Here is a 22799-nt window from a genome sequence, read left to right as displayed (position 1 = left end):
TGTTGTACCAGAGACAGTGTTGTTTCTATTTCCTCCCTCCCTTCCTTCCTTCCTCCTTCCTCCCTCCTCCCTCCCTCCCTCCCTCCCCCTCCCCTCCCCTCCCCCCCTCCCCTCCGTCCCTCCCTCCCTCCCTCCCTCCCTCCCTTCCTTCCTTCCTTCCCAGACCTGCCTCAATTTCTGTCTCAAGGGTTCATGCTGTTAGTCCAGTGTTGTACCAGAGACAGTGTTGTTTCTATTTCCTCCCTCCTCCCTCCCCTCCCCTCCCCCCCCTCCCTCCCTCCCTCCCTCCCTCACTCCCTCCCTCCCTCCCTTCCTTCCTTCCTTCCTTCCTTCCTTCCTTCCTTCCTTCCTTCCCAGACCTGCCTCAATTTCTGTCTCAAGGGTTCACACTGTTGGTCCAGTGTTGTATCAGAGACAGTGTTGTTTCTATTTCCTCCCTCCCTCCTCCCTCCCCCCTCCCCTCCCCCCCCTCCCCTCCCCTCCGTCCCTCCCTCCCTCCCTCCCTCCCTCCCTCCCTTCCTTCCTTCCCTCCCAGACCTGCCTCAATTTCTGTCTCAAGGGTTCACACTGTTGGTCCACAGTGTTGTATCAGAGACAGTGTTGTTTCTATTTCCTCCCTCCCTTCCTTCCTTCCTCCCTTCCTGGACCTGCCTCGATTTCCATCTCAAGGGTTCTCATTGTTGGTCCAGTGTTGTATCAGCGAGGGGCCCGTGGGTGGCAGTATTGATAGCACCACAGCCCAGGGACACTTGTGCATATTTAACCTCAAATATGTGGCTTTCTTCTCTTCCATTAGGACTTCCGGGACCCATGGGGCCTCCAGGGCTTCCTGGGATTGATGGAGTTAAAGGTGACAAAGGAAATCCAGGCTGGCCAGGAGCACCCGGTGTCCCAGGGCCCAAGGGAGACCCTGGATTCCAGGGCATGCCTGTGAGTTATCGATTTGTAGATTTTTATTTTTAAAGGAGTATTTTCTGGCCACAAGTATTCATATGTGTCTATGTGTGTATGTATTGTGTGTATGTATATATATATATGTGTGTGTGTGTGTGTGTTATACTCCCACATCCCCACTAAATCAGTTCTTTCTTTCTTTCTTGCCAGTAACCCACATCTTTATTGGCATCAGAGTAGGAAACTATTGTAACATTTTTTTTACAATCCAGTTTTCCAAGAACCATAAAAGGGAAATGTTATACTGCTGGAAATTATGGCTCAATGCCTAAATTTAAGACCTATTTACAAACTCAATGTAAAAAACAAGCCAGTGTTGTTTTGCAAAGAACAATTCTGTAAAACTAGCCCCGCCACCTCTTAGGATTGGCAGGAGTACTGGGAATTGCAGTTGAACAGTTCAAGTCATAAAAGATAACCAGCAATATCCCATCTTTCTTTACTGGCCTGATCCAGATACAGAGTCTAAGTGGTGACTTAGACAAGCCTTCAGAGGAGCACATCTCAGGGTGCAGTAAGCGACCAGCAGCCGTTTGTGTTTGCATGTGTGTGTGTGATGTTACTTTGGCTCTTTGCTGCACCTGAATATGTAGCCCTTCTTAGTGGTGGTCATGGATCTTTGGTTTGATTTTTAACTTAACCACATCCATGGCTAAAGGATTGTGTTTACATGGCTCGCTCATTCAAATAGCCGGATTAGCAGAGCTTTATTCTCTGTGTCTGTCTCTCTGTTTCCTCTCTCTGTCTTCATCTGTCTGTCTGTCTTTCTCTCTCTAACACACATTAGGAGAAAGAGAGAGTGCGTCAGGGGAGATCGGGAGCAGGAGGGATTTGAGACAGACCTCTGCAGTTACGTTGGAGCAAACGAGGTTCTTCTGTAAGTCAGCACATGTTCTCCCTTAAAGGGAGAATTTGAACTGCTCATCAGCAGCAGACATATCTTAGAGTCATCAGACTGCTTTCCCAAGGATGGACACAGAGTAGCTAAGCTTGCTAGGTGCAAAACAATCTGTGGTGCTGATTTACTTCTGAATCAGTCAGTTATGAAATGCTTATGAATAATTACACAGAACTGGCTAGAAGGAGTTGCAGTAGTCATGTTTCTCCACTCCCTGTCCTCAAAGCTGTGTGCATATCTCACAGTATAGCGAGTGTGTATGTGAATGTGTTTTCGGGCCCCTACTGCTATATTGCAGTTTTCCAGTAACATAAGTATAGGTCATTTGTCAAATATTCATGTATTCCCATTTTTATTCCTCAGTAACATAGAAATACACCCCATTCCCGGCTGGGCCTGGTAGCTCACGCCTGTAATCCTAGCACTTTGAGAGGCCGAGGTGGGCAGATCACCTGAGGTGAGGAGTTCGAGACCAGCCTGGCCAACATGGCAAAACCCTGTTTCTACTAAAAATACAAAAGTTAGCATGGTGGCTCATGCCTATAATCCCAGCCACTTGGAAGGCTGAAGCAGGAGAATTGCTTGAATGCAGGAGGCAGAGATTGAAGTAAGCCAAGATGGTGCCACTGCACTCTAGCCTGAGCGACAGAACAAGACTCTGTCTCAAAAAAAAAAAAGAAAAAAAAAAAAGAAATGTATCCCATTCCTGGTGCCAGTCAGTGTCTGTCTGTCTCTTTATATATACATATGTATAAATATGTCTTTGTATATATGTTTATGTACGTATATATTTGTTCATGTTATTTTGGTTTGACACTTTTAAAATAAGGCTAAGAAACAAATCTACGTAAGAAATAAAACAACTTGTTACATGTTGCTGTCCACAACTAGAGAAAGGAACGACTGTGTTGAAATGGAAAGAAAATGAGCCCATATTTTAAAATACAAGAATATTGCCATAGTGTAAAGGAAAATACTTGTTCTTTAGCATTTCTTAATTTTCTTTGTATATTTAAAATCAGTTTTCAGATAAGACATGAAACTAATTCTAAAGAAAACTGACTGCACTCGAGGGTTAAGCGGAAAGTTTTCAAAAAAGCTCGTTGGGTGGTGCTGGATGGCTGTGTTGCCATCACAGGTGTTGAGGGGCCCTGGCTCTGTCCATGGCATCGTGCTGGGAGCTGGAGGTGGCAAGGGTGGGACATTTGCCTGCTCCTCAGAGGCCTCCCTTGCGGATGGACAAGCAGAGGAGACACATGGGAGGGAAACAAACGCTTCTACTTTCCAGCTTCCCGATTGAGGCACATGCAGAGGTGGTGTTATTCTATCATTTAAGAAACCACAAGGCACCATTTGTTCACAAATGTGCTTAGCAAAACACTGAGGGGCTGTTTCAGTTCTCCAGCTAGCAGGTTACGGGAGAGACTTAGCCTACATATCCTGAGCAATTTCCAACCTCCTCTTTGTGTGTCTAGGGCATTGGTGGCTCTCCAGGAATCACAGGCTCTAAGGGTGATATGGGGCCTCCAGGAGTTCCAGGATTTCAAGGTAAGACAGCACAGGTCTTGCTGCACAGCCTTTGCAGCAGGAGGTGCTGTGTGAAGAGCTTCCTAGCCTCGGGCACTTTAGCACCGATAGCACCGGTGCCATTACAGCGCGAGATACTGTTCTCTGAAAATTAAAAGCGGCATTTCTGTGTGGCAGCCCAATTTGTATAATCTTATGGATGCCAGTATAAAGACATTCTGGTTTTCTTATTAAGAATCAGTGGATCATTAACATCTCACTAAGAAGTCATGGATTTGGGCTATTCATTAATTTATTCATGTATTAAACACACATTTTTCGGGATGCTTACCAGCTCCCACTCACTGCAGTTTTTACTGCCGAGTCAGATACACATGAAAGGCGAATAAAACAGGTCTCAGCCTCAAGGTGTCTTGTGGTCCCACTGGGGACATGTGTGAATCAGATCAGGACCAAAAACAGAGGCCTGTGCCCCTCCACTAGTTGGATCATTTGACAGTTTGCTGCATGTTTATAAAAATGTAGCTTCTGGGTTCTAGAAAAAAGAGTTTCATCAAAAGTTTTACACAGGCGACCAGAAATAATGCTGTTTTCTTCCTGGAAGATAAATTGGAAATTTGTTCACCGTCTATGTGTGTCTATGTGTGTATATGCATATATGTGTGTGTGTGTGTGTATCTGTGTGCATATGTGTGTATATATGCATATGTGTGTGTATATGTGTGTATATATGCATATATGTGTGTGTGTGTATATCTGTGTGTATATGTGTGTATATATGCATATATGTGTGTATATGTGTGTGTGTGTATGTGTGTGTATATGTGTGTATACATGCATGCATAAGCAGCTGTGTGAATGTGTATATATGGGTAGGCATATATGAGTATATGTGTGTATATGCATTTATCTATACATTGGTGTACATGTATGTGTGTGCACTAGAGAGATATATACACACACATATTTGTATATCATTGGGAATTCTGTGCAAGACAATGTTTTCCCTCTGCTTAGGTCCAAAAGGTGTTCCTGGCCTCCAGGGAATTAAAGGTGATCAAGGCGATCAAGGTGTCCCGGGAGCTAAAGGTAGGAGAATTTGTTAATCTGTGAATACCTTACTGGTGCTTTGTGAAAATGTGAAAGCCAGGAATGCACAGAATTGAGGTGTTTGCTTTTTCATATGTAAAATGACTCAAAAATTATTCAAAACAGTTGATTGAGAATTCTTTGCAGCAAGTCAGGATTCCTGTAGTTGACATTTGAACCAGCAACTTGTCTGGAAGTAGAATCTGATAAATCCAGGACTGAGGGAACTCCAGGGGAGGGGTGGCTGAGGGTCTCGCTGACAGGCTCAGAATTCAAAAACTCCCCAAGGCTCTAAAGTTAACCCGAAATCAACCACTGAAAGTTATAATAGGAAAGAAAATCAATCTTGCACTTAGAGACGGAGCACATTCCTGCTGCACAGTAACCAATTCTTCCTGGGAAAGGTGCTGTTGGCTTCTCCACCGGTGGGAGCCCACAGCATGAGGGGCGCTGAAAACCACAACATCATCTCAAAAGGGAATGGTTTAAGCACAGTATTCATCCTGCCTCCTCTCTGTAGAGCAGACCATATTTCTAGGGCATCATTTAATTTTCAAAACCATGTTTTGGGAGAGAGAATGAGAAACCACATGCCCTGAGACGTGGAACCCAAGGAATGAGAGGGGAGGGAGGGTGCGTGGAAGGGGAGCGAGAGTTGAGGGTATTGGGCTGAAGACGGGGAGGCCGAGGGGACCTCACACTTTGTGTGGTTCTTATCACACGCCGAGACCTGTCATGCAGAAGGATTAAGTTCATTCATCGCTCAAAGACGAGGACCAGCGTGATACTGTACAGTAAGGCAGGTTTCAGAGGAGTGTGGGAAAAACGTCCTAATCGCAGAGGGCACTCTCCGTGTCAGAAGCGGGGGCTGCCTGGGAAGAACAAGCTTCTCTCCCCACTGGGAGGGCTGGTGTGAGGCTGCAGGGCAGTGGTCAGGGGTCCCAGAGCCCAGAATGCGGTGGGAAGTTACACTGATGCCCCAGTGCCTTTGCCCGAGAGTTCAGGATTTCAGGTTAAATAACAAAGATGTGCAGATTGGACATGTTTTGTGAAGATCTGATTACTTGGGTTTTGATAATGACTTCACCTTTGAGAAGGATATTCCATTTGGACAGCTTCACCTAGGACTCTCCTCCTACAGTTGTTTCCTCCCCAGTTGTGGGCAGTGAAATTGATCAATGCCTTCCCTATTCCCACAGGTCTCCCGGGTCCTCCTGGCCCCCCAGGTCCTTACGACATCATCAAAGGGGAGCCCGGGCTCCCTGGTCCTGAGGGCCCCGCAGGGCTGAAAGGGCTTCAGGGACCTCCAGGCCCCAAAGGCCAGCAAGGTGAGAAAGCTTGGCCTGTGCAGGGTGGTATGGGGAGCCCAGAGGGGTGGTGGGCAGAGTTCCTCGTCACCCATGTATCTAAAATAAGTTTCTGGGTAATGATTATACACACACATATGAATATGAGTTTCTTAACCTCCCTTCAATGCATATCAAAACCTATGACATTTTTAAAGGGGCCTAAAAAAAATCCAGAAGAAAATCCAGGAAAAGCTAGAGGAACATATAACAACACATCTGTGTTCAGTTAGAAAAACATGGGCTCAAAGAACCAGATCATTACCTTCCCCCTCCTGCCTCCCGCTCCACATGGGGGTGGCAGGTAGCAATCTGGAATGGTAACGATCGGTGCTCTCCATCCATGCCTCCAGGAGCTCTGCCTGATTGGTACCGTCTGTACCATTCTCTGTTATTTCCCAAAACCTTAACCTAGCCTTCTGCTTATTTGAGCTAAACATCTCCTATTTTAAGAGCTACTTATAAGGAGTGGGTGGGAAGTAAAGGAGAATGAAAACATTTAAAGTTGAAAGGTAGCATCAATGAAAATTTAAAGATACTTAAGAATAAGCCGGCCAGGCTCACTGGGTCACATCTATGTAATGCCGGCAATTTGGGAGGCTGAGGTGGGAGGATCACTTGAGCCCAGGAGTTCAAGACCAGCCTCGGCAACATAGGGAGAGTCTATCTCTACAAAATAATAATAATAAAAAAAATTAGCCAGGGATGGTGGTGCATGCCTGTAGTCCCAGCTACTTGGGAAGCTGAGGTAGGAGAGTCGCTTGAACCCGGGAGGTCGAGGCTGCAGTGAGCGGTGGTCACACCACTGCACTCCAGCCTAGGTGACAGAGCGAGACCTTGTCTCAAAAAAAAAAAAAAAAAAAAGAAGAAAAAGAATAAGCTACGTACATGAAAACAAAAAACTGTCCGTGTCAGTATATCTTTGCCTAAAAATTGAGACCCCAGTATATGGCCTAGAGGGAAAGGCTTATCCAGTCTCCCATTCCCTCCACATCACCTGCCTTCTCCAAAGCAATCTGCCAAACAGCGAGAAACCAGGGAGAACTCAGAACGAGGTGCCCAAACACACCCCCAGCTGAATATCCAGCTGCTTCTGCCAAGTCTGTACTCGGCTTTGTGGGAAGCAGCTCCTGTCTGTCCAAGAAAACGTTCTCGTCTGCATTGAGACTATGCTTGCCTCCTTGAATGCTGAAAAGGACATTTAAGAAGAGAAGAAAGAGATACAGCTTACTGCCATACGGGATCATAAATTATTTTTCCTCTGCCTCAGGTGTTACAGGATTGGTGGGTATACCTGGACCTCCAGGTATTCCTGGGTTCGATGGTGCCCCTGGCCAGAAAGGAGAGATGGGACCTACCGGGCCTACTGGTAGGTTGTGAGACTTCCAACCTAATTACCCTCGACCGGGATCTTTGGGACAGAAGCAGCAGACCCAGGCATGGGGGGGCTGCAAAATGAAGTTGGGTGTATTACTTGACAGATTTCCGAAGAAGTCTGTTTCTTAGAAGAAATAGGATCAAACAGAAGAGCTGAGGAAGTGTCCTTCTTTCTGTGTAGAGACAGATATTGATCAAAGCATACGCTTCCCAGATGTTGTTGAAAGGCAGCCAATAGTGGCGGCCCATGTGGTTTCCTAAGTGGGATGTGAGCTGCAGCTATGAAAATTCTATTTCAGCAAAGGACAAGGGAAAGTCGAAATGAGTATAATGCCATCTTTGGCCCAAAGGCATGGGATAAACTTGATCTCCTTCCTTAGGAGAAGGGACACTCGAGTGTTCCATGAAGGCCGTGATGCAGAAGGCTGAGGCTGCTGACTAACTGAACAAAGAGCTCAGCCCAGCTGACCTGCGCACAGTTTGGCACGTGGCACAGTTAGAGAAGGGACAGAAGCAGGCCTTGCCTGAGAGGTCCCCTACTGCTCCATTTCCACACGTAGGCTTTGGGCTGCTGTAGAAGAGAAAACGCCTTAAGATGAGGTTGTTTAATAATTCTGTGATAATCCTCCCCAACAGGAGCCCCACACTTCCATGTGAATGACATGCACAGAGTCACGTCATTCATTTTCATTTATTCATATGTCCATTTTCATATATGTCACATATTCGTTGAACTGAATTGTTCAGGCATCTGCTCTGCACCAAGGACTGTGCGTATAAAAATGTTTTGAGGTGGCAGGTGAAAAGAAGTCAAGACACCACGAAGGAGGCAGGCAGCTGTATTTAGTTAGCCATGCATTCTTTTTAGACTTTTTTGGTAACATGAATAGGTAGGATACTTTGTGGAAATATAAAATATTGAAAACTCTTTGGAGCAAATGATTTTGAAAGCCTTCAGGGGAGCGTGTTTGCAATTAGAGAAACTAATTTGTCTCCTGTCTTCCAGGTCCAAGAGGATTTCCAGGTCCACCAGGCCCCGATGGGTTGCCAGGGTCCATGGGGCCCCCAGGCACCCCATCTGTTGATCACGGCTTCCTTGTGACCAGGCACAGTCAAACAATAGATGATCCACAGTGTCCTTCTGGGACCAAAATTCTTTACCATGGGTACTCTTTGCTCTACGTGCAAGGCAACGAACGGGCCCATGGCCAGGACTTGGGTAAGAAGCCTGCAGATCCACACATCCATTCAGTGTGGGTGTGTTGAGTGCCTTCGGTGCGCGGCGCTGGACTCGCCTCTGCTGCTGCACTGAGGGCAGTAGCCTGTGAAAAAGCAGCCCGGCCCCATTTCTCTCCATTGATTACAAATAATCAGTTCAACAGCTGCTGTGTTACTAATGGCAAGCCAAGAAATGTGGAGACTGAATGTTCAAAACTCTTTAAATTAATAAAACTTTAGATCTCATCTTCAAATTATCAAGTAGGATCAAGATTCCTGGAGTGCACTTAATATCTTGCATTAATGCAACTTAACCATTGCTCTTTGTAAAAAATGTCCACGTTATCCTGTCTGAAATTCTGTACGGCTACTGAGCTTTGAGCTCTGCTCCTGTAGTTTAGGTCAGCAGAAAGCTACATATCTGTCCTCATTATCTTAGTCTGCCCCAGATAACCTCCAGCAAACTGTGTTTTAATTTTCTCTACCTTTAACTTTTATCAGGGTTAGAATCAGCAAGCTGCTATAGAAAGAGCATCTCTGCATTTTCTGCAAAACTATTGTTAAAGACATTGCCCAATTTGTTACTGTCCATTGTATAATGAACCGTATGTTAAGTTCCTTCTAGAATTCAGCTTTAGGAAAAGGTTTCTTTGTGCTGGTAAACTGGTTTTGTTTCCTTTCATCAAAAATGTCCTACAGAATCCTTTATACATTTCCATTTCCGTGATTATGTTGATAACATGTTTTTGCTTGTTGTCCGGCTGAAATCTACTTTACATAGAGATAGATTGTGAATGATAAAGAAAACCTCTCACATTGTCTTCTCGCTTGTCTAGGCACGGCCGGCAGCTGCCTGCGCAAGTTCAGCACAATGCCCTTCCTGTTCTGCAACATTAACAACGTGTGCAACTTTGCATCACGAAATGACTACTCATACTGGCTGTCCACCCCCGAGCCCATGCCCATGTCAATGGCACCCATCACGGGGGACAACATAAGACCCTTTATTAGTAGGTGAGTCGAGCATTTGTAGGAACAAATGCATAATTGAAGAGGAAAAGTGTCTAGTCTGGACAAACGTATTTTTTCTATTTTTCTCCAAAACATTCAATCCATTGCCATTTAGTTTATTATTTGTGATATCTGAGTTTTGTAATGGAAATCAACCATAAAAATTACTTGACGTAAAAGTCAGTTGGCTGGGCGCAGTGGCTGGTGCCTGTAATTCCAGCACTTTGGGAGGCTGAGGCGAGAGGATCGCTTGAGCCCGGGAGTTCAAGACCAGCCTGGGCAACATGACGAGACTTCATCTCTCCAAAAAATACAAAAGTTAGCTGGGTGTGGTGGCGCGAGCCTATGCTTCCAGCTACGAGGGAGGCTGAGGAAGGATCCCTTAAGCCTGGGATGTTGGGGCTGTAGTGAGCTGAGACCACGCCACTGCACTCCAGCCTGAGCAACAGAGTGAGACCCTGTCTCAAAAAGCAAAAAAATAAAAAGTCAGTTATTGTGTTTTAAAATTATGGTGCAGAACCATGGTGAGATAATACCGGGCTTGCAGAGAGAATTTCTGTTTTACCTCCTCACTGTGCTGGTTAGCTTTCCTCCTATAAGTAAAGTGATGTCACTGGATTCTTCAGCCAGTGTTGGAACAGTGTTTCTCAATCTTTCTTTTTAAAAAAATAGTAACTTCCCCAAGGAGCCTTTGAAGACATTGTTTTCTGAATCATCCCTGCCCCTATGAATTTTTTTAGAAATTATTTTTAATTTTGGTAAAATGCACATAACGTAAAATTTACCATCTTAATAATTTTTCAGTGTGCAGTTCAGTGGCATTAAGTACATTTGCATTGTTGTTTAACCATCACCACCATCCGTCTCCAGAACTTTTTCATTTTCCCAAACTCAAACTGTCCCTATTAAACACTGACACCATATCCCTCCTCTGGTGACCCCAGTTTTACTTTCTGTCCCTGTGAATTTGACCCCTGTAGACACCTCATGTAAGTGGAATCATATGATATTTTGCCTTTTGTCACTGGCCTATTTCACTCAGCATAATGTCCTCAAGGTTCATCTACATTATAGCGTGTGATAGGATTTCTTTCGTACTTAGGGCCAAATAATATTTTGTTGTGTGTAGGTGCCACGTTTTGTTGATCCATTCCTCTGTCAATGGACACTTGGGTTTTGTCCACACCTCAGCTATTGCGAACAATGCTGCTATGAACATGGGTGTGAAAATATTTCTTTGAGAGCCTGCTTTTAATTTTTCTGGATGTATACCCAGAAGTAGAATTGTGGGATCATATGGTAATTCTATTTTTAGTTATTTGAGAAACCGCCATGCTGTTTTCCACAGTGGCCGCGCCCTTTACATTCCTGCCACAGTGCACAGGGTTCCAGTTGCTCCACGTCCTCACCAGCACATGTCGTTTTCTGCCTTTTTGATAGTAGCCATCCCAATGGGTGTGAGGTGGCCCCTGTGAAATTGTAGTACCGCAGACATACTGTATATCTCCTCTGTTTGTGTGTTGTATGTCTATCTGTGCTTTATACATAAAATTATACAGATTTATACATTTAAAAATTATACAATAATACACACACTCCCAGTGCCACCAATTTTTGCTCCCTTGGGTGATATTGTACCCATTGAAAATGCATGTGTTTGGCTCAGCGATTTCCCTTAAGTGTTTATCCGCACTAATATCTGAAGTATGTTTTCAGACCCCAGGAGCCTCCCTGATAGGAAGTAAGATGGGAAACTGAAATTATTACGACTGAAAGTAACATGACTGTTCTCTCTTTGCCTCTTTCCGTCTAATTACAAGTTTATTGCTGGCCGGGTGCAGTGGCTCACGCCTGTAATCCCAGCACTTTGGGAGGCCACGGCAGGTGGATCACCTGAGATCAGGAGTTCGAGACCAGCCTGGCCAGCATGGTGAAATTCCATCTCTACTAAAAATACAAAAATTAGCTAGTTGTGGTGTTGCATGCCTGTAATCCCAGCTACTCGGGAGGCTGAGGCAGGAGAATTGCTTGAACATAGCAGGCGGAGGTTACAGTGAACCAGGATCGCACCATTGCACTCCAGCCTAGGTGACAAGAGCAAAACTCTGTCTCAAAAAAAAAAAAAACTTATTGCTTAGAAATACTCAGAAATAATAGGAAAGTGGCCAGTGAACAAATTCATTTGACTAAGAAGCTATTCTGTAATTTTACTTTTTACGTATTAAGATAATAAATGATAAAAAAGATTAAAAGGTTTTTATATTCCCTTTAAAGAAATCGGTAGTCTTTGAATATGAAGAAAGATGTAGCAGTATCAGCTAAGAAGTGCCCTGCATTCAAGAGAAAAGGGAAAAGGGAAGCAGATGCTTGGAATCACTCCGGAGCTCCTGCACAGCTGCCCCAGGCTGTGCCTTTAGCCCAACTCCTTTCATTAGATGAACATGCCCTGTTTCGGGGAAGACTAGGGTTATGTGCCAGGCAGGTCCTGGCAGATCACAGTTTAGTGAGAGAGCTATGTCACGTGGGACCATGGACCAGAGGGCTGGAAGGCGCCTCCTATGTGGGAAAATCTTAGATCTTTGATCCCCTTACATTAAGCTATCTACTGACCATTTTGTTAGATTTTTTTTTTGAACTATGAGAAAACTTATTTTATTGATGTTAAAATGGAGAATATCATTCATGACACTTCCTGAATGGCGCTTTTCAGAATGCAGGCAATACTTCACCTGTGCAAGTGGCTGCCAGATACTGACTGTTTTGAGACTTTTCTTGCTCAGAACCATGCCTGATAACTAGAAGGAAAAGTAACAACTTTTGTGGGTTTCTCTTTTTAGCTTCCTTTACACAACAGGTAGAAAAAGACTGTTCATTGGTATGTTTCCTATTTACTTTCTTGACGTTAACATTTGACCTTTATTCCGAGCTCCTTGACAGGAGCTCTGGCATGCCTTGGTGGTATTCCAAAAACAGGTCTCAGAGAAGCTGCGTGTCTGAGACCGGCATTGCTCTGATGCATTCCTTTCAGTAAAACAGCCCTGGTCTGTGGGCACCAAGAGTCTGAGGTTTCTGTATGTTTTAATCCTCAGACGGGCTTGTAAAACCAACTTGGAGCTGCTAAACCTTAGAGTCTACGCAAGGGGCACGGCATTTCCCACTTCATGTGTAATTGGACCAGAAAGTCCTGGAATGTCCCAGGACTTTACATTTCCAGATTTTTACGTCTGTTAGTTGACATCTCGAAGCTCAGCAGGAAGAGACCTTCCCAGGCGTGTACTTGAAGCCGCTCGCTGCCTTTGCATCAAGTCTGCCTCTACTTCCCTGTTGTAGAGAGGCTGCCCCTTTGTCCCTGTCTCTGAGCAGGCAGGTTTCCATGGTTACTGAACTTAGTGGTTTCCCACGACTTCTCAGGACTTACAGGTTCCTTCCCAGGTCTTCCCTTTAGGGAGGTCTGAAAGCTAAATTTTAGAAACAGCAAATGACACAAAAGCCTTCATTTTCAGCAGAAAAGGTGGCAGTTCCACTGCTTTCATCCTGATAGCAGGGCACCATTTTCTAAGTGCTTTCTGGCTTTCTGCAGACAAGACTCACGAGATAAATACTGATTGCTAATTGCTCTGATGAAAAGACCACTGGATTGAGAGCAAGGAGAAGCGCATTTTAGTTCTGTCTTGGACACAACTAACCCTGGCCTTAGTTTCTTCATATGCAATATGGAGAATGTGGCCATGTGAATTTTAAGGAATCACACAGCTCTTTAAGCCTGCAATGGGGCAGGACCACCCTCTCTATAGACCCTTGAAGCCCTCAGCCCAGAGACCGTCTGAAAAAGACAAAACGCTTCGCTCCAGGCTGTATTTCTAGGTCTCGTGTCTAGCAAACCAGATGGTGGCAGATGTATGAGGCCAATTTCAGTCACTGTTGTTTAAGTGAACCTTTTAATTCATCTGCATTTGGGTGAATAAAATAGAAAATTGCACACACCACACATACACACACGCACACACACACATGTCCATGGAAAATCAAATGACTCATTCAGCCCTATTCCCCCTTCTGATCCACTTTCATGCAAATGTCCCAATATAACTAGGTGTAATTATTAACACCGTTTATAGTCATTTATCAGCATTGTTAACACTCTGTTCATTTTGTGACTCGAAAGTAATTATTCACTGTTGGTGTTTAATTTTTTTTTTTTTTAAACAAAGCATTATCCCACCATCAAGGGTTCCCTTCATTGAAAGGGTCTTAGTCAGAGCACTGTGCTGTGTTAATTTATTTCTGGTGCAGTCCCAAGCCTGAGCTGAATCAGCCTGGCTTGGGGGGCATCCTGTCCTTGGGAGGGTCCTCTGCCGGTCACTTCAGCTGCAGTGGATACTGATGGCCTCAGACCTTGGACAGCTGAGCCAAGGGGGCAGACCAGAAAACAAGTTTCCCGCAAGAGGCCCACGTGGACATGCAGCCTCAAGTTCATTAAAGCATGCATTATTTGTCTTAGTTACTCAACTCACTAAGTGCATTTCTTATACTAAAGATTATTCATAGCTTCAAACAAACTGTTGCATTCCAAAAGGAGTAGCTCTTGGATTTCACCAGCATTTTTTCTGAAGCATTTATTGTGCTTGTGGAAATACATACTCATTGTCGAAAGATTGGAAAACACTCAAATGCCCGAAGAAGAAAAGCCGCCTGTAACCCCAGCCCCTCCGGGAGAGCCACTGTTAGAGCTTTGCCTTCCTATTTTTCCCTTCTACAAGACAGACAGTTAAATAACTCGTGTTGGATCTATTTTTTAAACAATTTTTTAGAGGCAGGTCTCGCTTTGTTGCCCAGGTCAGAGAGCAGTGGCACACAGGCAGGCCAAACATAGCTCCCTGCAGCCTTGAACTCCTGGCCTCAGGCAGTTCTTCTGCCTCAGCCTCCCTAGTAGCTGGGAGTACAGGCCTGTGTCCTGCTCTAATTTTTTCTTCTTTTTTTGAGATGGAGTTTCACTCTTGTTGCCCAGGCTGGAGTGCATTGACACGATCTCAGCTCACTGCAACCTCCACCTCCCAGGTTCAAGCGATTCTCCTGCCTCAGCTTCCTGAGTAGCTGGGATTACAGGCATGTGCCACCACACCCAGCTAATTTTTTGTATTTTTAGTAGAGACAGGGTTTCTCCATGTTGGTCAGGCTGGACTTGAACTCCTGACCTCAGATGATTCGCCTGCCTTGGCCTCCGAAAGTGCTGGGATTATAGACATGAGCCACCGCACCCAGGCATCCTGCTCTATTTTTGAATTGAATGTTTTAATCCTGAGATAGGCTTATAAAACCAACAGGGAGGTGCTAAACCTCAGAGTCTAAGCAATGGGCACGTTTCCCACTTAATACGTAATTGGACCAGAAAGACTGAGTGAGGGCGTTGAGTGTTGGTCATGGGGCAGTGCATGGAGGGCGGCCTCTGCCCTGTGCCCTGCTGTGCTGAGTGTCTCTGCTCCACTTCCAGGTGTGCTGTGTGTGAGGCGCCCGCCATGGTGATGGCCGTGCACAGTCAGACCATTCAGATCCCACCGTGCCCCAGCGGGTGGTCCTCGCTGTGGATCGGCTACTCTTTTGTGATGGTAAGTGTCTGGGGAGACGCTGTGTATCCTGGGAAGAGCCCCACTTTCACCCCATAGTCGCCTCTGTCTGCTGCCTCCACACCTTGGGGTTCTCTGCATCTCGCTGCTTAAGCCCCTCCTTCTTCCTCCAACCGTCCCCTTCCAAAGCATGCCTGGAAGCCTGGCCTGCTCTGCCTGGTGACAGCAGGGGTCTCCAGCACCAGCCAGAACACTCCTCTGCTCAGAGCCAGGGTAGCTGGGATGAGCATCTTCCTGGAAATGCAGGCCCAGGCCTCTGCTTCCCTGTGGCTGCTCCACTCAGGTGCTCTACAGCTCTGTTCCAGCACCAGCAATATGAACAGCTTCTCTATACAACCTGCTTCTCCATACAACCAGCTTCTCTCTATGAGCAGCTTCTCCATATGACCAGCTTCTCTACATGACCACCTTCTCTATGTGAACAGCTTCTGTATATGACGAGTTTCTCCATATGAGCAGCTTCTCTATATAACCAGCTTCTCTACACAAGGTTGAGGCCTCTTTCAGGGGAAGGAGGAAGAGAGCCTGCACATAGGGAGTACACATTCTACTACAACACGAACGAGCTGGAAAGCAGAAGCTTGAGTTAGGGAGAGAACACCCGAGGGCTGGCTGTGGCCTCCACGAAGGCTCTCCTGGGCCGGTGCCGCCTGGGACCCTTCCCACGGGGCAAGGACTGCTCTCCTAGCCCCAGGGCTTCCCTTCCCCACAAAAGTCAATTGAAACGGAAAACAAGGCCCGTTTGATACGCTCATTGTAGCTTGTTTTATTCTGTTACCTCAGTTGGCAGTATTGATTAAATATATACAAGTCGTGAACTTGTAAGATCAGAGTTATCCCGGAATTTGCCAATTCCCAGTAAACGACTCTACACACACATCTGCATCATCACTGGAAGTCCTAGTCCCATCTTCACACTGTCAGGAATGGGCGAGTTGTACATTTGACCCACAGATGAACATTATTTATCATCTGACTGACAGGGAACAGGGCTTCATAGCTATTTTCTTCTGTAAATTATTCCAATTGTAGAAAAAATTGGCAGGAAAACATTTTTTTTTTAATGTTTGAGTGAGGACACTGAGCGAAGATAACGAGAAAACTGATAGGTGGTGTGGCGTCTGCCCTGTGCCCCAGCCATGTGGAGGGTCTCTGCTCCACCTTCCGGACGTGCTGTGTGCGAGGTGCCCACCATTGCGATTTCCTTCTACTGGATTTTTCTTGTGCTTTTCTACGCATTTTTCCAAGTGTAGAAAAAGTTGACAGGAAAGCAATTTTTAAAATGTTTGTGCACATATGCAAGTTTGATTGTATGATTTGCTGGGTTGATTGTACTGCAGTTAGACTCTTCACGTTGCAGCACCACCACCAGATTAACAGGTTGTTCCAATAATTTGAAGTGCTGCATTGTAACTACTTTATCGAGAGAGCCAAAAAGGTTGAACATGCAGTATAGAGAAATCAGGACACTAACAATGATATAAGCATGCCATTTTCGTTAAAAGGTAGATTGGATTTGCCACTCCATAATTATAAGAAATGCTGAGTGGAATCTCGGTGTGTCAGGGAAAGTCCGGAGTTGCATTGAGGAACCACGGGAAAGCCGTTGTCACCCCAAACCCTTGTCCGGGTGTCACAAAGACCTGAAACAGTGATTGCCCATAATTTCTCGAAATCAGGAGCAAACAAGAATAATGACCTTCTAGAGAACAGTGTCTCCCAGCACCTCCTCTGAGTTCTCAGGACGATGGCTCTGGTCTGGAAGTCCCTGTCCTTGCCTCTGCTCTGCCTTCGAGCTGTGTGATCCTGGTCAGATCCCAGACTGTCCCCATCTGGGAATCAGTGGAGTTAGCCTTATCCTCAACGGTCCCTTGTGTCTCCAGAATTCCAGAGTTCACACTTCCCATATCTGAAATAATAGTCATGGGGATCTGTCGTAATGTCTTAGTCAAGGTTGTATGTCATTCATTTTAAGGTCTTGATTTCTGAGTACAGGAAGGTCCTACTTAAACCTGCTAGACCAAAATGCAATTTGATAAAGTTATAGTAGTCGCTAGTTTTTTTCTCTTACTCTTGTTTTTCTCTCTTTTTAAAGAAAAAAAAAATTGAATGATTATTCTTTACCTTAAGATAAATAGCCTCTAATATAGCAAATACAGGAATGCATTTGTAAAATCTGATTCCACATCCGTTGTTTGCAACATTATTTGAACATTTTGGCTGTTGTCTCATGCCCCACGTTAGAATGGGTTGGAGTGTTTCAAATCTAATACATAGTGAGCTCTTCTTTAAACTCTAATAAAGCTGGGCTGGTCATCTATTTGGGGAGCAGCCGTTAGATGATCCCTGGGGCCATGTTGAGCACTATGGGGCCCCAGCCATGCAGGCACTGGCTTGGCGGCCAGCCCGAGAATTTGGGCACAGAGTGTGTCTTGTGGTGACCACATGAGGCTGCAGTGTGTGGCTTTCCAGAGGGAACACCCTGGCGCCTTCCTGGGAAGGGTCGATCTCTCCCAGTGTTTGAGGAGGGAACCTCTGACTCACGGCTTGTCTGTTCCGCAGCACACCAGCGCTGGTGCAGAAGGCTCTGGCCAAGCCCTGGCATCCCCTGGCTCCTGTCTGGAGGAGTTTAGAAGTGCGCCATTCATCGAGTGTCACGGCCGTGGGACCTGTAATTACTACGCAAATGCTTACAGCTTTTGGCTCGCCACCATAGAGAGGAGCGAGATGTTCAAGTAAGTGGGAGCGCTGCTTTTTTGCAGGGTGCTGGCCCCTTTGTGACTTTATTTTTTAATCATCCACAATCCATAACATCTTCCAAAGCAAAGTCTCGAAGAACAAATGTAACGAACATTTGATGCTGTTCGACATGGGCAGATCACCGAGACGATTTTCAAAGGCAGACCTTGAGTCATAGGTTTAATTTTTTCATAAACTGAAGAACCGTGAAAGAAAAAGGTCACGTTCCATTTTTTCTAGGTGAATGTACTAAAATGTAATTAAAGCAACTGAAATCTCCAAACAGAGCATGTTTGAAATACAGTATATTTAATAATCCCAGGAAAAAGAAGTGAGCAGCATTCATTTTCATGCCATTTATAACACCGATCGTAATGTACACTTGGTGTAAGTTCTGAGTGACTTCACAAGGTATTTTTTTAGACTTGTGCAAATAAAAATTCATTTCAGCACAAATTCAGCTGAAATTGAGAGGGAAGACCCTTCCTTCCTTTTCCATTACCAAAATCTCACCTTTAAAATGACTGTCCCAAGTGGCTACTAACCTTGCTGGAGTTGACTGGGAGCCGGGCCGGTCCCCGAAGGCCAGGAGCGCATAATGAATCCTCTATCCAGAGCCCCAGCTGCAGCCCTGCTGGAGCCAGTGCAGGAGGCTGACAGACCTGGCACAGCTGCTTACTGTTCGTTTCCAAAACAAGTGCTTCTCACCCCTGGAGATAAGCCTTTCGTCTTCACCTTTTTGGAGAGAATCATATGGAACTCTGCTGTGATCCTGTCTCTTTCTAGCTTAGATAGTAAGAGACAGAACGACATACTCACTCCTCTAATTCGTTACTCATCCAAAAAGTGCCGCGTGCCTAACTGGTGGTTTATTGGAGCCTTTCAAGGCACTGGAAACTTGACATCAATGCTGCAGATAGAGTTTAGCCATTCACTACCAAAATGAGCACGCTTTGTTCATGCCTCAGCCCCTGCAGTGTCCTCTTATAGGGTTGATAGTTAATGATGGGTTTTGTTTTTTTTTTAACCAGCAGCCTGATACAATAAACTAAAATGTTTTCCCAAAGCAAATTAGGTAAGATCCCATTAATTTACATAATAAACTTGAGGGTACTGGAATTTGCACCGGAAGTTGCTAAAACAAGCAGCCTCAATTTTAGGATGAGGCACTCTCATAAATGGCTATTTTAATTTAATTTTATTTTTTTAAAATTTTAATAGAATTTTCTCAGTACCAATTTTAGTTCAGATTTTACCTTTTCAACAATCAAAATAATGCAGAGTTTCTAAGCTTGAGAAACATTTGGGACATTAAATGTCTTTCCCTCTTTTTGGCCTCAAAGCAGACCACAGAAATCCTTCAAAAGTTATAAAAGTATTTTGAGGTCTAGGGAATTACTCCAGATTTATTACTCATCACATCATTCCACAAATATTTAGTGAACACTTACTGTGTGTGTAAAGTGTTGCAGAGAAGAATAATATCTTCTTCTTACCTTGGAGGAGTTTATGATCTAATGGAGGAGAAAGGACCAAAAGTGAAATTGTAGTACAAGGAGGCAGGTGGCACAGAGGGGAATGCGAAGGCTTCGGAGCCAGACCGATGTGGCGGGACTTCAGCTCTACCTTAGGGGCTGTGGGCACTGGGGCAGGTGTTAGGGCCTGGGTGTGCAGATGGTAGGTAACCCTCAGTGTTCTGTGTGCCCTGCACCCAGCACATGCCTGCTCATGGTAAGGTGGACAGCAGTCACTGGGTGGTACCAGGTTGGGGCCTGATGCCAGGGGCTGGGCCGACCCCTTAGACATTTCTGAGCAGGGCAGGACTGCCATGTTTCTGATGTGTTGTGAAATGATGGCCAGTGGTCTGTCTCTGTGTTGTATTTTAGGAAGCCCACGCCGTCCACCTTGAAGGCAGGGGAGCTGCGCACGCACGTCAGCCGCTGCCAAGTCTGTATGAGAAGAACATAATGAAGCCTGAGTCAGCTAATGTCACAACATGGTGCTACTTCTTCTTCTTTTTGTTAACAGCAACGAACCCTAGAAATATATCCTGTGTACCTCACTGTCCAGTATGAAAACCGTAAAGTGCCTTATAGGAATTTGCGTAACTAACACACCCTGCTTCATTGACCTCTACTTGCTGAAGGAGAAAAAGACAGCGATAAGCTTTCAATAGTGGCATACCAAATGGCACTTTTGATGAAATAAAATATCAATATTTTCTGCAATCCAATGCACTGATGTGTGAAGTGAGAACTCCATCAGAAAACCAAAGGGTGCTAGGAGGTGTGGGTGCCTTCCATACTGTTTGCCCATTTTCATTCTTGTATTATAATTAATTATCTACCCCCAGAGATAAATGTTTGTTTATATCACTGTCTAGCTGTTTCAAAATTTAGGTCCCTTGGTCTGTACAAATAATAGCAATGTAAAAATGGTTTTTTGAACCTCCAAATGGAATTACAGACTCAGTAGCCATATCTTCCAACCCCCAAATATAAATTTCTGTCTTTCTGCTATGTGTGGTACTATGCAGCTGCTTTTGCAGAAATCACAATTTTCCTGTGGAATAAAGATGGTCCAAAAAAAGTCAAAAATTAAATATATATATATATATATTAGTAATTTATATAGATGTCAGCAATTAGGCAGATCAAGGTTTAGTTGGACTTCCACTGTTAAAATAAAGCTTACATAGTTTTTTTCCTTTGAAAGACTGTGCTGTCCTTTAACGTAGGTTTATAAAGACTAGGATATTGAATGTGAAACATCCGTTTTCATTGTTCACTTCTAAACCAAAAATTATGTATTGCCAAAACCAAGCCCAGGTTCATGAATATGGTGTCTATTATAGTGAAACATGTACTTTGAGCTTATTGTTTTTATTCTGTATTAAATATTTTCAGGGTTTTAAACACTAATCACAAACTGAATGACTTGACTTCAAAAGCAGCAACCTTAAAGGCCGTCATTTCATTAGTATTCCTCATTCTGCATCCCTGCTTGACAAACAGCTCTGTTGAATCACAGTATCAGTATTTTCACACGTAAGCACATTGGGGCCATTTCCGTGGTTTGTCACGAGCTGTGTTCACAGACCTCAGCAGGGCATCGCATGGACCGCAGGAGGGCAGATTCGGACCACTAGGCCTGAAATGACAGTTCACTAAAAGTCTCCAAAACATTTTTAAGACTACTAAGGCCTTTTATGTAATTTCTTTAAATGTGTATTTCTTAAGAATTCAAATTTGTAATAAAACTATTTGTATAAAAATTAAGCTTTTATTAATTTGTTGCTAGTATTGCCACAGACGCATTAAAAGAAACTTACTGCACAAGCTGCTAATAAATTTGTAAGCTTTGCATACCTTAGATCATTTTCATTTTGCACTTCTTCCAAATGAGAGTCACAGACTGGGGGTGATTTATAGTGACTACAACAAGGAAAAAAAGATTGGTGTTCTCCATCTCTTCCTCTTTCGTCGCCTCCTCACTCCCTCCTTTGCATCCTTCCATCTGTCCCCCAAGACAGCTGTCATCCATCTCTCCATCCATCCATTCATTCACTGTATAAATGCCACTTCCCAGGCATTGGTTAAATACAAGATAAACAGAGATGAATAGCACGCATATATAGCCATTAAGTGTGAATCCACTGGGGGGTTAGAACTGAGATTTTAGTTATATTAGGAGTGAAGCAGAGGGCTGGATTCCAAGTATTACTTGATGTAGCAAAAAAAAAAAAAAAAAAAAAAAAGATGACAGATCTCTTTTCCCTAATGACTAAAGCTTCAGTTTGAACTGGATCAGAATATAGTCCACGGAGAATGTGTGTGACTGAATACTCAGAAAAAAGCTCTCAATATGCTGATGTTCTCAGTTAACTCACCCAGAGCCATCGTGAAGACGAAGGACAGAATGTGAGCATGCGGCACAGTGCTCCAGGCAGGTCATGCGGCAGGGACCCGATTCGCCACCTTTTCCGCACTTCTGACAAAAACAGTGAAAAGTGTTCTTTGGTCTCCTTAGTATATAGAAGGGTAGAGAAGAAAATTAAAATCATTAGGCTTAGTTTCTACTGAAGTTACTGAGAGGTAACTGAAGTTATTAAGAGCCACTTTAGAGCATTTCGTACATGTAGATATATTTTGCGTACAAAATTTTGTACACTATATATATATGTATAAAGTTCATTTATCATGTCTGTTATATGCAATTTAGTATCTCTAGGAAAGTACAAAGAAGATAATATGACACTGTAGATCTCAATATTCAAATCCCATGCATCTTATACCCATTATTCGGAAAGCAGTTTTTATGTTTTTTAAATTAACTTACAGTAAAACTGACTCATTTTGATGTACAGTTCTATGAATTGTGAACTTACAAATAGGTTCACATACCCATAACCAAATCAGCACGCAGAACAGTTTCATCACCTAAAAACCTTCAAACCTGTACTATGTAGAACAGTCAGGCACCCTAACCTGGTCATCAACCATGGAACTCTCCCCTATCATAGATCGTCTATTCAAGAATGGAAGAATAGACTTGAAACTGTCTTCTTTTACTCAGCATAATGTATTTGACATTTTTTCAAGTCGTTATGTGTATCAATAGTTTATTCCTTTCTATTGCTGAGCGGGATGGCATTTTATACACATACCACCCTTCACTTACCTATTCACCTGTTGAAGGATATTTGGGTTGTTTCTGGGTTTTGGTGATTATAAATAGGAATAAACATTCACATTCAGGTTTGCCTGTGAATGTAAGTCTTCATTACTTTAGGATAAATGCCCAGTGCTAAGACAGCTGTGTCATAGGGGAAGTATGCATTTAATGCTCTAAGGAGCTGCCAAACCATCTTCTAGGATGGCTGCACCATGCTGCCTTCCCTCCAGCAACCAGTGGGAGCTCCAGTGGCTCCACATCCCCTCCAGTGTTTGGCATTGCCAGCAATGTGTGTGTGTGTGTGTGGTCTTCTCACAAGTGTATAGTGGCATTAACTATGGT

At 44.2% G+C, this 22799-nt stretch overlaps 1 protein-coding gene across 1 annotated transcript in view; it reads left to right on the top strand.

Moving 5' to 3' along the window:
* Nucleotides 1–21155, top strand: part of COL4A1 (collagen type IV alpha 1 chain) — a 153839-nt gene extending 132684 nt beyond the window's left edge. The window contains exons 43-52 of the mRNA XM_050766582.1: nucleotides 797–930; nucleotides 3328–3400; nucleotides 4397–4468; nucleotides 5668–5796; nucleotides 7085–7183; nucleotides 8198–8410; nucleotides 9246–9423; nucleotides 14912–15026; nucleotides 17607–17779; nucleotides 19670–21155. Of these exons, the coding sequence (XP_050622539.1) occupies nucleotides 797–930; nucleotides 3328–3400; nucleotides 4397–4468; nucleotides 5668–5796; nucleotides 7085–7183; nucleotides 8198–8410; nucleotides 9246–9423; nucleotides 14912–15026; nucleotides 17607–17779; nucleotides 19670–19751 (1268 nt within the window). The 3' untranslated portion in view covers nucleotides 19752–21155. The remainder of the gene's footprint in view (nucleotides 1–796; nucleotides 931–3327; nucleotides 3401–4396; nucleotides 4469–5667; nucleotides 5797–7084; nucleotides 7184–8197; nucleotides 8411–9245; nucleotides 9424–14911; nucleotides 15027–17606; nucleotides 17780–19669) is intronic.
* Nucleotides 21156–22799: the final 1644 nt, after the last annotated feature.

The sequence above is a fragment of the Macaca thibetana genome, chromosome 17 (assembly GCF_024542745.1).
Source record: "Macaca thibetana thibetana isolate TM-01 chromosome 17, ASM2454274v1, whole genome shotgun sequence".
In the NCBI taxonomy this organism is placed as follows: Eukaryota; Metazoa; Chordata; class Mammalia; order Primates; family Cercopithecidae; genus Macaca; species Macaca thibetana.
Note: the sequence above shows the minus strand (reverse complement) of the source record. Positions and strands in the feature narration are given on the sequence as shown.